The sequence below is a fragment of the Scleropages formosus genome, chromosome 6 (assembly GCF_900964775.1).
Source record: "Scleropages formosus chromosome 6, fSclFor1.1, whole genome shotgun sequence".
Classification (NCBI taxonomy): domain Eukaryota; kingdom Metazoa; phylum Chordata; class Actinopteri; order Osteoglossiformes; family Osteoglossidae; genus Scleropages; species Scleropages formosus.
In genome coordinates, this window is record NC_041811.1 from 1,709,822 (window position 1) to 1,724,286 (window position 14,465).

The 14,465-nt window shown below is 51.8% G+C and overlaps 1 protein-coding gene across 1 annotated transcript in view; it reads left to right on the forward strand.

Annotated features, from left to right (window-relative positions):
• LOC108932035 (ankyrin-1-like) overlaps positions 1 to 14,465 on the forward strand; it is a 55,115-nt gene that overhangs the window by 23,424 nt on the left and 17,226 nt on the right. The window contains exons 17-34 of the mRNA XM_029253225.1: positions 486 to 683; positions 1,232 to 1,330; positions 1,422 to 1,520; positions 2,729 to 2,827; positions 3,246 to 3,338; positions 3,625 to 3,697; positions 3,775 to 3,898; positions 3,991 to 4,054; positions 4,162 to 4,274; positions 4,727 to 4,951; positions 5,092 to 5,246; positions 5,413 to 5,624; positions 5,885 to 6,089; positions 6,177 to 6,273; positions 6,702 to 6,930; positions 7,360 to 7,488; positions 8,275 to 8,394; positions 14,340 to 14,424. Coding sequence (XP_029109058.1) covers positions 486 to 683; positions 1,232 to 1,330; positions 1,422 to 1,520; positions 2,729 to 2,827; positions 3,246 to 3,338; positions 3,625 to 3,697; positions 3,775 to 3,898; positions 3,991 to 4,054; positions 4,162 to 4,274; positions 4,727 to 4,951; positions 5,092 to 5,246; positions 5,413 to 5,624; positions 5,885 to 6,089; positions 6,177 to 6,273; positions 6,702 to 6,930; positions 7,360 to 7,488; positions 8,275 to 8,394; positions 14,340 to 14,424 — 2,419 coding nt within the window. The remainder of the gene's footprint in view (positions 1 to 485; positions 684 to 1,231; positions 1,331 to 1,421; positions 1,521 to 2,728; positions 2,828 to 3,245; positions 3,339 to 3,624; positions 3,698 to 3,774; positions 3,899 to 3,990; positions 4,055 to 4,161; positions 4,275 to 4,726; positions 4,952 to 5,091; positions 5,247 to 5,412; positions 5,625 to 5,884; positions 6,090 to 6,176; positions 6,274 to 6,701; positions 6,931 to 7,359; positions 7,489 to 8,274; positions 8,395 to 14,339; positions 14,425 to 14,465) is intronic.

Here is a 14,465-nt window from a genome sequence, read left to right on the forward strand (position 1 = left end):
ACACCACCACCCCCCCACCCCCAACAGGTGCACTCTGTCCCCACCTGTCCGGACTTCATTGTCGGATCAGATCCCGTTCAGATCGCTGGCTAGACCAAAGAGCAGTGTGTATGTGCTGAGGATGCTGGGAACAGATGACATGTCAGCGTGGTTTTGCTTACACCATTTGTACAAGTCAAGAAGAACACGCCTGTAGAAAGTACAACACAGCACAGTTCCTCAGAAAGGAGAGTCCTCCCCACTTCAGAAGGTAAAGCCATGTGTGGTAGGGACCGTATGTCTCTACTGTTGATAGAGTATCTGTATGCTGAACAAACATGGGTGTGATGCTCACTGTTTACCTGTCAACATTTCATGGAAAAAACCACAGCAGTGGAAACAAAGGAAGTCAACAAGCTGGTGAACAGTTTCTCTGGAAATATGCTCTTGCGCATACACACACGCACACACACAGCTCTTGACAGGTCCTCTCCTTTCTACGCCAGAATGGATACACACCCCTGCACATCTCAGCCAAGCAGAACCAGCTAGAGGTGGCCAGCAGCCTGCTCCACCATGGGGCGTCGGCCAACTCCGAGTCCCTGCAGGGGGTCACCCCTCTGCACCTGGCCTCGCAGGAGGGCCGCCCCGACATGGTCTCACTGCTCATCTCCAAGCAGGCCAACGTCAACCTGGGCAACAAGGTGAGGCAAAAGTGGGGTGCGGGGGGGGGGTGGTCCTCTGGCTGTGGGATACCCCGGCTCCTCTGCCTATGAACACCAGAGGGACTGAGCCCAAAGTCCCTTTTACCCCTAAGTGAAGATACTGGAGAACTCCATGAGTTCAGTTGCTGGTGAGGTGCTGTAAAAAGCACAGTCTGAAGATTACATTCATCCTCTGAAGGCTTTTCATTCCAATATCGTAGCGTTGAGAGACCCGTCCCACGAACATGTGCAACGTTCCTCGTCTTGTTAGCGATCACTGCACTATGCCCAGGAACAGCACACAGGAGCTGTAAACACTGTGGAAGTGAGTTGAATTAAGGCGGTCCCGCACTGCTCTTCTGTTTAAGGGCTCTTCACCGCCATCACTCAGCTGGGTGTGTAAACGCCGGTCACTTTCGCTCTACTACAGACCGTAATTTCAGAAATTTGACACTGTGGCGTAGGTGGGCCTCACTTCTTTTTTTTTCTGAAAGATGAGTTCCTGCTGTCCTAAACCATATTTCACTTGATTTTTACTGCATCCCTAGAACGGACTGACTGCCCTGCATCTGGTCGCTCAGGAGGGACATGTGGGCATCGCAGACACACTGTTCAAGCAAGGTGCTTCTGTGCACGCGGCGTCTCGGGTAAGACAGGCTCCATGCTCCACGCTACACGCTGCTCTGCAGCCTGCCTTGACTGCTCTCACCCCCGGCCTACTCTCTCTCTGTCCCGCAGATGGGATACACCCCCCTGCATGTAGCTTGTCACTATGGCAACATCAAAATGGTGAAATTCCTGCTGCAGCAGCAGGCCAACGTCAACAGCAAGACGAGGGTAAGTGCAGCGGGGGGTCCTCGAGTCGCCTTCGACCGTTAAATGCGTCCTTGAAGGACTCAGCACCACAGGGAATCCGGGCATCCTTCAGTAGGTCCAGACGGTGTCCAAACGTCCTTCAGTGTCCAAACATAGCGCCATGTGCTGTGCCCTTGAGAGTAATGTCCCTCACATGATGTGCTTTTGCATTTGGAAACAATAATAATTCTAATTCATCTCCACTTGAGTGGATATAGAAATGACCAGACAGCTCAGAGCACTGATTCTAAAACAAATTTGCAAATGTTGCATTTAAAGTTTAAAAAAAGAAGGGAAAATTTGTTGGTTTATGAGTGAAACGAAAGCAAAATTGTTCAAAATCTCAACGTCTTTTCATTTTTATACATCAGAAGTAATGTGCATACATCATTAAAGCCTCATTAGTAATGTAACAATGTGTGCACATGACTGCATCCTTCTTAATGCATATGCATAGTATAACCCTCATTAAAAGAGTAAATACACAGTGTAATACTCATTAATAGTACGCATAAACAGTGTCATCCTCATTAATATATTAAATACACAGTGTAATCCTCATTAATAGTGTGTATAAACAGTGTAATGCCGTGTGGCAGCATAGTGGCACAGTGAGTAGCACTGCTGTCTCACAGCGCCTGGGTGGAGCAAGAGGACGTGGGTTCAATTCCTGCTTAGTCTGTGTGTAGTTTGATGTTCTCCTGGTGTCTGCCTGGGTTTCCTCTGGGTGCTCTGGTTTCCTCCCACAGTCCAAAGACATGCTGTTCAGGTTCCCCCATAGTGTGTGAGTGACAGAAAGAGTGTGTGTTTCACTGATATATGGATGAGTTACCTGATGAAAGTAGTGTATCTAGCAGTGTAAGTCACCATGGTGAATAAGGTGTGAGGGCTGATAACACTACACAGAGTTCATCGGAAGCTGCATTGGAGAAAAGTGTCTGTTAAATAAATAAATGTAAATAAAGAGTGAAATCCTCATTAACAGTGTGTATAAACAGTTTCATCCCCCTGAATAGTTTAAAACATGGTGCACTCTTCGTTAATAGAGTGAATATACAGTGTAATGAGCGTTAATAGTGTAAATACATGGTGTAATCCTCATTAATAATGTATATACACAGTGTCATCCTCATTAATAGTACATATAAAGAGTGTCATCCTCATGAATAATGCTCTGGCTCCTCCCTCAGGTGGGCTACACCCCTCTGCACCAGGCTGCCCAACAAGGCCACACGGATATTGTCACGCTGCTTCTGAAACACGGAGCGCTGCCCAATGAGACCACGACCGTGAGTGCCCCCCCCTTGCTGGTTCTGTGGTGCCTCCTGCTGGAGCCTGAGGGCACTGCTGCTCAGTGCTGCTTCCAGTCAAGGCCCTGATGGTTCTGGCCTGCTGCGCAAAGCATTCTTTGAGCAGAGTCTCTTCTGCTTTGGTGTCACATAGAGGAGCACTTTTCCTGCTGCCCTAGTCTCCTTGCGGTTCACACTGCCGTTCTCCTGCCCCTTCATCTGTTATCTGAATCCATAGCGGGTGGGGGAGGGCGAGTGGTGTAAACAGTGCAGCTTCTGTCCCTCTGGGTCTCGAGTCCCTCCCTGGAGAGCCCTGGTTTGTGTTGGCACATCCCTGCTCTCCTGACCCCAGGCTGCTCGAGCAGGATGTGCCCAAACCTCTCTCTCTCTCCCTCTCTCTCTCTCGTACCCACGCCAGAACGGGACGACCCCCCTGGGCATCGCCAAGCGCCTCGGCTACATCTCTGTCATCGATGTCCTCAAGCTGGTGAGCGAGGAGGCTGTGTCTGTGGTGAGCACACCGTCCCGCTGCCGCTGCGTACGCATACATGTGCTTGTGTGTGTGTGTGTGTGTGTGTGAGACCTACTGTCTGTGGTGTTCTTCAGTTTGACACACACATGACAAGGCGTGTGTTTGCTGACGGACTGTGCCAGGAGTGCAAACACAGAGCAGTGCCACCGCAGCGCATGACATGGAGTGTGAGTCACACACACACACAGAGTGTGTGCACCCTGTTTCCTTGTACTGTGGTTTTCACCCAACCACTCTGATGAGTTCATCCGTCTCCCTCTTCCAGATTCCTGCAGATAAACACAGGATGAGTTTCCCAGAGACGGTAGACGAGATTTTGGACGTGTCGGAAGACGAAGGTACAGTCACAGTGGATCCACACACACACGTGCGCACACACGCACGCATACACACGCTGTCTCTATCTGTCTCACAGCGGACGAGCTCATGGGCCTAGAAGGGGCCCGCTACTTGAAGCTGGATGACCTCAAGGACCAGGACGAGGACTTTCTTTCCCCCAAGAAAACCCTCCGAGACTTCGAGAGCGGCATGGGCACAACGTGAGACACGCTAACCGTCACGCTAACACACACAGCGCTCACACCGCGTGTTTCAGCACGGCTGTAGTGGCTTTGTTATGTCCTCCTCGTAGGCCGTACTCCCCAGCCATTCCCAGAATCCCTTGTGTGTCTCCAGAGACGGTCATGCTGGACCAGGTATGCTTCTCTTTAGTACTGCAGGTCGTTCTGGGACGCGGTCACTGGTCATCCAGCATGTTTGCTCACCTGTCTCTCTCTCTTTGTGACCGCACCCGTGGCCTCAGCACACGCCCGTGCCGCTACCCAAGGAGTACGATGAGGACTCCCTGATCCCCAGCAGTCCAGCCACCGAGACGTCGGACAACGTCAGCCCTGTGGCGAGCCCCGTGCACACAGGGTCAGCACCACCCACCTGGACTGCACAAGACCACGTGTTAAACACGCTGAAGCACACATTGAACAGATGGAGCTGCATGCTGAGCACACTGAACCACATACTGAACACGCTGAACCACACAGAAACATGGGAAACCTCTGAGTAGAATGACACACACAACACAAGAACACCAGTGTGAGGTTACTGGGGTCACAAGATGCAGTCAGACTGCAGGACAGCACAGAGCCAAGGACAAAGCGTTCCTCGCTGGTCTTCGGCGCGGTACTCAACTGAATATGACATATTATATAGTAATGTACTGTATAGTGTAGCTGACAGGTGTGTGAAGAAGACCAGTATGAATATTGATGTTTACAGTTCCGGCCCCCAGTAAAGAGAGGCGTGTTCACATTGACCATGTTGACCATGCTGACCATGCAAGCTCATGCCTGTGACCGTATCCTGTCCTGTAGTTTCCTGGTTAGCTTTATGGTGGACGCGCGGGGGGGGTCCATGCGTGGCAGCAGACACCATGGCCTGCGTGTGATTATCCCGCCGCGGACCTGCGCCGCACCTACCCGCATCACCTGCCGCCTGGTCAAACCCCAGAAGCTGACCACACCCCCGCCGCTGGTGGAGGGGGAGGGGCTCGCGAGCCGCATCATTTCGCTGGGGCCCTCCAGCATGCAGTTCCTGGGGTGAGCGTGTGTGTGTGTGTGTGTGTGTGTGTGTGTACACCAGCTGAGTGAATATGCTACTAGATTTCTTACCTGGACAGGTGAGGTCCCTTCATCTCTGCCTTTTGTGTAACTCCGTGTGTGTGTGTGCGTGCGTGCAGGCCGGTGATCGTGGAGATCCCCCACTTTGCGGCGCTGGCTCGGGGTGACCGTGAGCTCGTGGTGCTGCGCAGTGAGAACGGCTCCGTGTGGAAGGAGCACAGGAACCGGTACGGGGACGAGGCGCTGGAGACCATCCTCAACGGAATGGATGAAGGTAGTGTGTGCGCGCACACACAGATACACACACTAAAAAACAGCAATGAATGAATTAAAAAGAAGAATGTAAATAAATGAAAATTGCAGAATATGTGTATGAATATGTGCCACACACACTCTACCTGTCCATTAACAAACGAATGTGTGTGTTTGTCCTGGAGAAGAGCTGGAGAGCCAGGAGGAGCTGGAGAAGAAACGCATTCGCCGTATCATCTCCACGGACTTCCCTCTGTACTTCGCTGTGGTGTCACGTGTGCAGCAGGAGAGCGACCTGATTGGCCCAGAGGGCGGTCAGCTGACCAGCCGACTCGTACCCCTGGTCCAGGCCATATTCCCGGAGACGGCCGTCACCAAGCGCGTGCGTCTCGGCCTGCAGGTGAGTGAGTTGAGTGGGACCATACGAACCAATGAATCATACATCATCTGTTACATTCTGTTTGTAAAACTGGTAAAAACAAATGCCAGTAAAAACAAAACCTCATGTGTGACAATGTTGTGTGTGTCTGTGCATATGAGTGTGTGTGGAGGAGAATGAAGGTACACAAGGCCTCCTTACTTCATTTCGTCTCTTTCTGCCGCCTTTCTTCGACCCCTACGTGCACCTCAATTCCCTGCCCTGCCCCGCCCCCTCCCCAGGCCCAGCCGATCCCGGATGAGCTGGTTACGAAGCTGCTGGGCAACCAGGCCACGTTCAGCCCCGTGGTGACGGTTGAGCCGCGCAGACGCAAGTTCCACCGGCCCATCGGCCTGCGCATCCCACTGCCACCGTCGTGGAGGGAGAGCCCGCGGGACGCCGGAGAGGGTGACACCAACAGCCTGCGCCTGCTCTGCAGTGTTATCGGTACGGGGGCACGACGGGACGCGGGGTCAGGGTGTGGGTGGGGCTACGCAGCGTGACTTAGCGGTGATGCCCTCTCCTGTTCCCTAGGTGGCACTGCACCTGCCCAGTGGGAGGACATCACCGGCACCACCAAACTGATGTACTGCAGCAACTGCGCCAACTTCACGACCAACGTGTCGGCTCGGTCAGCACATTTACTACTGTTGTCATTATCATCGTCGTTGTTATTAGTGTCAGTCTCTGTTTACTGTTGTTTACCTGTTCACGGTGTGACCTTTGTACACCAAGCAGCTTGCCGTGACTCAGCCATGTGTCCAGCAGGGTAATTTTCACAGTATTGGTCTAAGGTAAGTATGTGGTGAAGAGGCGCTACTCTGGGAGGCGGGATTCAGAACCAGTCCCTTAACCCTTCCTGGTGACAGCTGTAATTGCTGCACCACCTGTTGGCCCAATCTACCAGCACATTGCTTGTAGCCCAGTTTGAGACTCAGAGGTGGCCCACATGTAGCGCCATCCGGTGGTGGGTTATTGAACAGCACCGGGGAACGCTGCAAAGTCAAGCACACACATACCTATACACACTCGCATCATCACCACTCCCCCCCGGCCCAGGTTCTGGCTGGCCGACTGCCCCCGCACGGCCGAGGTCGTGACCTTCGCCAACCTGCTGTACCGGGAGCTCACGGCGGTGCCCTACATGGCCAAGTTCGTCGTGTTTGCCAAGATGAACGAGGCACGTGAGGGCCGCCTGCGCTGCTACTGCCTCACCGATGACAAGATGGACAAGACCCTGGAGCAGCACGAGAACTTCACCGAGGCGGCACGGAGCCGCGATGTTGAGGTCAGCTGGGGCCGGTCCCGGGGCCCGACACAGCATCACTTGCGCTATTGACCACTGTCAAGGTTTTAGGGGACCTCGAAAGAGGAAGGGAGCCAGAAGTGCTGTATCTAAAGCAATGAAGTGTCATTTGTACTTTCTGCTTCTTTCCAACTTTAACCTCACGTTCCTTATCCTGTACTTGCTTTTTGACAGAGCTTGACATGGAACTGGACGCTAAATACTGTATATGTGCAAAGTATGACCACTCCCTACCAGTTTACTATGGTATATGGAGTAGTCTGTGAGCCTTGTGTCACGGTAGTCGAGGAGAGGGGTTCTGATGTACCGCGGTACCATGCCAGTGAGCTCCTGTGTTGCTGTGGCGAGAATACGTAGTGTAGTTGAGGCAGGGCCCAGGACGGCGCTCTCACTCGGTGGCTCCCTCTACAGGTGATGGAGGGCATGCCGCTGCACTTGGAGTGCTCTGGCAACCTGATGCCTGTGAGGAAAGCAACCCAACAGCCGCGCAGCTTCTGCTTCCAGGCCTTCCGGGACAACCGTCTTCCCGTCTCTGTCAAGGTGTCTGTCTGTCTGTCTATTTGTCTCTCTTGTCAGTGTGTCTCTCGGTTTCTCTGGCTGTCATCCTCTCTGGTTGGGTGTCTCACTCCTATCTGTGTCTCAGTGTTTATCTGTCCACTTGTCTTTTCTGTCTGTCTCTCTGTCTGTGCCTCTGTCTGTTTATATTTGTCCATCTTTCCATCTGTCTCTCTCACTCTGTCTGTTTCTATTTGTCTGTTTGTCTATTTTTGTCTTTCCATGCCTGTTCACCTGTCTGTTACTACTTGTCCATCTGTCTCTTTGTCTGTCTCTCTCTGTCTGGTTCTATTTGTCCATCTGTCTGTTTCTGTCTTTCCATGTCTGTTCGCCTGTCTGTCTGTTACTACTTGTCCATTTGTATGTCTGTGCCTCTCTCTGTCTGTCTGTATCTGCAGTGTCATCAGACACCCACTTGTCCCCATCATGTTTCTGCCAGTATTGATTTCAATCTATCTTGCTCTGCCTGTGTGTGAGACACCATCTCGGTACCTGATGCCCTCTGTGCATGTCTGACTTTTCCACCGTCTGCCTGCCTCTCTTTCTGCCTGCCTGCCTGTCTGTCTGTCTTTATGTCTGTCTCACTGTCTCTCTCTCTCTCTTTCGCGGTCACTCTCTTACTGTCTGATCTGACAGGCGTCCAGGTAAATGTCCAGGTAAATGTCTTGGCCTCGCTCCCGCCTGTCTCCGGCCTGCCATCCTGCCGTCCCTGTGCTGCGGTCCTCACTGCAGCTTCGAGTTCTCATGATCTGCCCTCTGTCTTTGCCCCAGGTGAGAGACAGCACTAAGGAGCCGTCCGGCTTCCTGTCTTTCCTGCGCAAGTCCACAAAGTACGAGGACACGCAGCACGTGCTGTGCAACCTCAACATCACCATGCCACCCTGCATCAAGGTACGGCAGCTGCTCCGTGTGTGAGTGACCCTCCTGTCTGCTGTGTGGTTTCTTACACTCTCTGAAGGACAACAGGAGAGCAGTGGCAGATAGGTAACACAGTGCAGGGCGAGAAGGTGACATCATTGAGCAGTGGTGGTCATGTCACACCACTTGAGAAGTATTGTAACGACCCGTGTTACTGAGTTTTAGCGGGAAATGTGTTAATTGTTTATTGGTTAGCGTTCGGTGACGCATGGGGAATATAAGGGGGTGTTCGCATCTGCCAAAGGGAGAAAGAGGAGAAAGCCTGGGGGTGCTAAGCAGGCTGGGAAGGCTGGCAGAAGGCGCAGGTCCTGCAGAAAATGGGGTTCTCGGACCGAGAGCATTATTTCCCTGGTGCCGGCGTTCTAATAAACCGTTCGTCATGAACGCTGCCTCTGCGTCCTTCTTCGCCCCATCCAAACCCACGGTGCTGTGCGCCACAGTATCAAAAGGATGAGCAGACATTGCAGAACTCATCTCCAGCATCTAATAGTTTCAGTGCAACAACGTTAGACACATGAGTCAACCACACATTCTGATGCAATAAGGCACATTCCCCTTCCAAGTGTGTAAGAGTAATCAGTGTACAGTTCATAACTTGGCCTTAAACACTCATGAACTCATTTACATGGAGCTATCAGAGTTACTGAAAGAAAAAACAATCAGGGTCCATCTCTCTAGAGTGGGAGAGCATGGAAAGTTAGATTCTGGGCCCTTTATTGTTCTGTACAAATCTAGAAATCAGGGTGTGTAATGTCTTAAGGAACTTGACAGACAAAAGTCTAACCAGATTTACAAACAAGGGGAGATATTAATCCGAATTTAAACAAATTGTCCTCAATATTGGAATGGATCCGGTGGCCCATAAGGCTAGATCTTCTTTTACCCTTCCTCATCGGTGGAAAGAGGGGCAAAGAGCAGCTGACTGAGTGCAGAGGAGACAAAACTCCAAAACTCCAGAAACCATTACTTGCCAGGTTAGTGTGACGTGGAACAGAGGACGTGGGGACGGCTGGACCCAAATGCAGGATCGTTTGTCAGGAACCCGAGGGGTCAGACAAGTTCCTGTTGTCAGGGACGGGCAAAGAGTCCGTCAATTGGCGGTCAGTGCGGGACTGAGGATCCATGGATGTAGTCAGGAGATGAGGCGACTGGTCTGAAGCCGGGGAACGTAGAACTGGGGCTAGGAACGAAGGAGATTGAGACATGAGCACAAAGGGGGATTGTTGTCTCAGTGAGATTCCGTGAGAGTGAAGGGGCTGAGGAGGGTCTTTTAAAGATGAGTGCTCTGATTGTCGTCCGGTGCTTGATCGGCGTCAGATGCTGTTGATTGTGGTGCAGGCGTGGACATGACAATTGAAGGAAAACACCAGTTAGAAATATGGAGAGTGCTCATCTGTACTGGCAGAGATTTAGAAATTAATTCAAAACCTGAAGGTCTACCATAGGGGACAGATGTACTTAGAGAATCACACAGGAAGGCGAATGGGCCCTGGAGCTTTTCCCAGTGGCACTGACTGGACAGTTCCAAGTATCCTCAGAAGTGAATGGAGCATTGAAAGTAGTGTGGTCCACACCTAGTACACTTGCCACTGACCTGACTGTATTTCACTATTTGAACCCTGCCCTTGTAAAGTATAAGCACACCAGAAAACTCTGCGAAAATATTATTAATCACTTGGGGGTCATATTTAACTCACCCTCAGATTGTTTATACAGCCTTAATAGACATCTCCTCTCACGAGTGAAGAAACAGCAGTATTTTAAAATGTTTGACATAATCCATGTTAAATTTTGCCTTTGTGCTAGTTGGGTGCTTCCAGCTTCGGTGGGCTCATCACCTGCTGGAGAGGCCGTAAGGGGCCGGTGTGTTGTGATTTGGGCGGTGGTTGGGGCCGAGTGCCCGGCCGACCCAAACCTCGGGCACCAACTCTGGCTTTTGGCGACCAGGGGTGGACTCTCCACTATTCTGACGTTGCCCAGGGTGAGAGGCGGCGGGTGGGTGTGGGCTTATTAATAGCCCCCAGTTCAGCCGCCATGTGTTGGAGTCTACCCTGGTGGACGAGAGGGTCATCTCCCTGCGCCTTCAGGTCAGGGAACGGTCTCTCACTGTCGTTTGTGCTTATGTGCCTAGTGACAGTGCGGAGTAACTGACCTTTTTGGAGTCCCTGGGGGGCGTGCTGGAAAGCGCTCCCACTGGGGACTCTGTCGTTCTACTGGGGGACTTTAACACCCACGTGGGCAGCGACAGTGATACCTGGAGGGGCGTGATTGGGAGGAACGGCCTCCCTGATCTGAACCCGAGCGGTGAGTTGTTATTGGATTTCTGTGCTAGTCGCGGTTTATCCATAACGAACACCATGTTCATGCATAAGGGTGTCCAACAGTGCACTTGGCACCAGGACACCCTAGGTCGGAAGTCGATGATCGACCTAGTAGTCGTTTCTTCTGATCTTCGGCCATATGTCTTGGACACTCGGGTAAAGAGAGGGGCTGAGCTGTCAACTGATCACCACCTAGTGGTGAGTTGGATTTAATGGCGGGGGAAAAAGCTGGACAGACCTGGCAGGCCCAAGTGCATAGTGAGGGTCTGTTGGGAATGTTTGGCAGAGGTCCCTGTCAGAGAAGTCTTCAACTCCCACCTCCGACAGAGCTTCAACCAGGTCCCGAGGGAGACTGGGGACATTGAGTCCGAATGGACTATGTTCCACACCTCCATTGTCAGGGCGGCGGTTCGGAGCTGCGGCTATAAAGTCTCCGGCGCCTGTCGCGGCGGTAATTCCCGAACACGGTGGTGGACACCGGAAGTAAGGGATGCCGTCAAGCTGAAGAGGGAGTTCTATTGGGGCTGGCTGGCTCATGAGACTCCTGAAGCAGCTAATGGGTACCGGCGGGCCAGGCGGAACGCGGCTCTGGCAGTCGTCGCGGCAAAAACTCGGGCCTGGGAGGAGTTCGGTGAGGCCATGGAGGAAGACTTTCGGTCGGCCTCAAAGAGATTCTGGCAAACCGTTTGGCAACTCAGAAGGGGGAAGCGGTGTTCCGCCAACACTGTTTACAGTGGAAGTGGTGCGCTGCTGACCTCAACTGAGGATGTCCTCGGGCGGTGGAAGGAGTAATTCGAGGATCTCCTCAATCCCTCCAACACGTCTTCCGTAGAGGAAGCTGAGGCTGGGGACTCAGAGGGGGACTCTTCCATTACCCTGGCTGAAGTCGCTGAGGTAGTCAAAAAACTCCTCGGTGGCAAGGCTCTGGGGGTGGATGAGATCCGCCCCGAGTTTCTCAAGTCTCTGGATGTTGTGGGGCTGTCTTGGCTGACACGCCTCTGCAGCATTGCGTGGAGCTCGAGAATGGTGCCTCTGGCCTGGCAGACTGGGGTGGTGATCCCTCTTTTTAATAAGGGGGACCGGAGATTGTGTTCCAACTATAGGGGGATCACACTCCTTAGCCTCCCTGGGAAAGTCTATGCCGGAGTACTGGAGAGGAGAATCCGACTGATAGTCGAACCTCGGATTCAGGAGGAGCAATGCGGTTTTCGTCCTAGCCGTGGAACACTGGACCAGATCTATACCCTCACTAGGGTGTTGGAGGTTTCATGGGAGTTTGTCCAACCAGTCCATATGTGTTTTGTGGACCTGGAGAAGGCATTCGACCGTGTCCCTCGTGGCATCCTGTGGGGGGTACTTTGGGATTATGGGGTTCGGGGCTCGCTGCTACGGGCTGTTCGTTCCCTGTATGACTGGAGCAGGAGCTTGGTTCGCATTGCCGGCAGTAAGTCAGACCTGTTTCCGGTGCATGTTGGACTCCGCCAGGGCTGCCCTTTGTCACCGATTCTGTTCATTATTTTCATGGACAGAATTTCTAGGCGCAGCCAGGGAATGGAGGGTGTCTGTTTTGGTGGCCGCAGGATCTCGTCTCTGCTTTTTGCGGACGATGTGGTCCTGTTGGCTTCATCGAATCAAGACTTACAGCATGCACTGGAGAGGTTTGCAGCCGAGTGCGAAGCGGCGGGGATGAGAATCAGCACCTCCAAATCCGAGGCCATGGTTCTCAGTCGGAAAAAGGTGGATTGCTCCCTCCGGGTTAGGGGGGAGTTGCTCCCTCAAGTGGAGGAGTTTAAGTATCTTGGGGTCTTGTTCACGAGTGAGGGAAAAATGGAGCGGCAGGTTGACGGACGGATCGGTGGGGCGTCCGCAGTAATGCAGTCATTGTACCGGTCTGTTGTGGTGAAGAGGGAGCTGAGTCGTAAGGCAAAGCTCTCAATTTACCGGTCGATCTACGTTCCTACCCTCACCTATGGTCATGAACTCTGGATCATGACTGAAAGAATGAGATCGCGGGTACAAGCGGCAGAAATGAGTTTCCTCCGCAGAGTGGCTGGGCACACCCTTAGGGATAGGGTGAGGAGCTCAGTCACCCGGGAGGAGCTCGGAGTAGAGCCGCTGCTCCTCCGCATCGAGAGGAGCCAGTTGAGGTGGCTCGGGCATCTGTTCCGGATGCCTCCCTGGGGAGGTGTTCCGTGCATGTCCCACTGGGAGGAGGCCTCGGGGCAGACCCAGGACACGTTGGAGAGACTACGTCTCCCAGCTGGCCTGGGAACGCCTTGGGGTTCCCCCAGAGAAGCTGGAGGAGGTGTGCGGGGAGAGGGAAGTCTGGGGGCTCTGCTCGGACTACTGCCCCCGTGACCCGGTCCCGGATAAGCGGAGGAAGAAGATGAAGATGAAGATGGGTGCTTCCAGTTTGCCTGTGTTCATGACTGTTCCTGTTCTTGCTCTACATGCTTTGCTCCATATTCAAAATTTTCATCCTCTTCAGCTCATAGTCTTCTCTGGTAGGAAGGCTGGGCATTGCAATCCACATCATTTGAGTTTCACAGCGTAGAGGTACAGATACAGGTTTTCTCAAGCATCTGTACAGAATAAGTTATTATTCTTATTCAGAGAGTTTAGCCTCCTTTGTTTTGCCCTATACAGTTGAAAATCGACATTCAAAAATAATGGTTTGTGATCTGGAAGGACCCAGCACCATCATGACTGGATCTGTGTATATGAATAACTTCATTAGGGATTACCAAATTATCAAATCTACAGCAACAGTTCTGAAGGTTACAACAGAAAGTATGATTGATAGTAGCAATGTGCAGTTCTACAAATACCAACCGCATATTAAACAGTTCATATTCCCTCAGGGGGCGTTATAAGTTTGTCACAAATGTACAATAGGATTTATCTGAGTTTGCCACCTAGAACAGAATTAAAATCAGCAACAAGAAACACAAATCCTTGAGAGTAATGATTATGTAACTAAAGCACACAGGACATTAGTCAGTTTTTTGAGTATAAACATTTAAAAGTTTTCCACAAACAAAAAGAGTGTGTGAAATCCACATGGACCTGTCTGGGTCATGCTGTTCATTATCATGATTAAAAGAGATATTCCTATTAATTAAAATGACAGTTCTGCTTTTGTTAGACCGAATGGTAGCGCAGCAAACTCACAAAGCCCACATTGCTTTAAGTTTTAAATGCTCTGTTGAGTGTAGAAATGTAACAGTGACTTCTCCTTTTTGACATAGAATGTCAAAACTTTTTTTCATGACTCACACTGTTGGTGTTCCAGGTAATAAATTAAAGTGGGCAACTCACGCAACAGTGCCACACAGTAATGGAGTTACTGTGGTAATGCAGTCTGTGACGTTAACGCAAACAGTGGTCACAGAAACTGGTGACCCAGTGGAATGAAAACAAGGAAAACAAAAATGATGAGGAACGGTATGAGTCACCATGTGAAATGTAGAATGTGCTGCGGGTGCAAAGTGGAGACTGCCCTAACCTTCTTCTACTTCCCAGTGTCTCCTGACCCTCGAGTGCCCTGGACCTCACTGTGAGTGTGTGTTTGAATCCCCTCCCTTGTGTGTGTTTCAGGTTATTGGCAGTGAGGAGCGCCGACGCACACTGACCCCACTGGCCCTCAGAGAGCGATACGGTGCACTGAATGAGTCGGCCCTGGGTAAGGCGGCCTCGACAATGTGTGTGTGTGTGTGTCTGTGC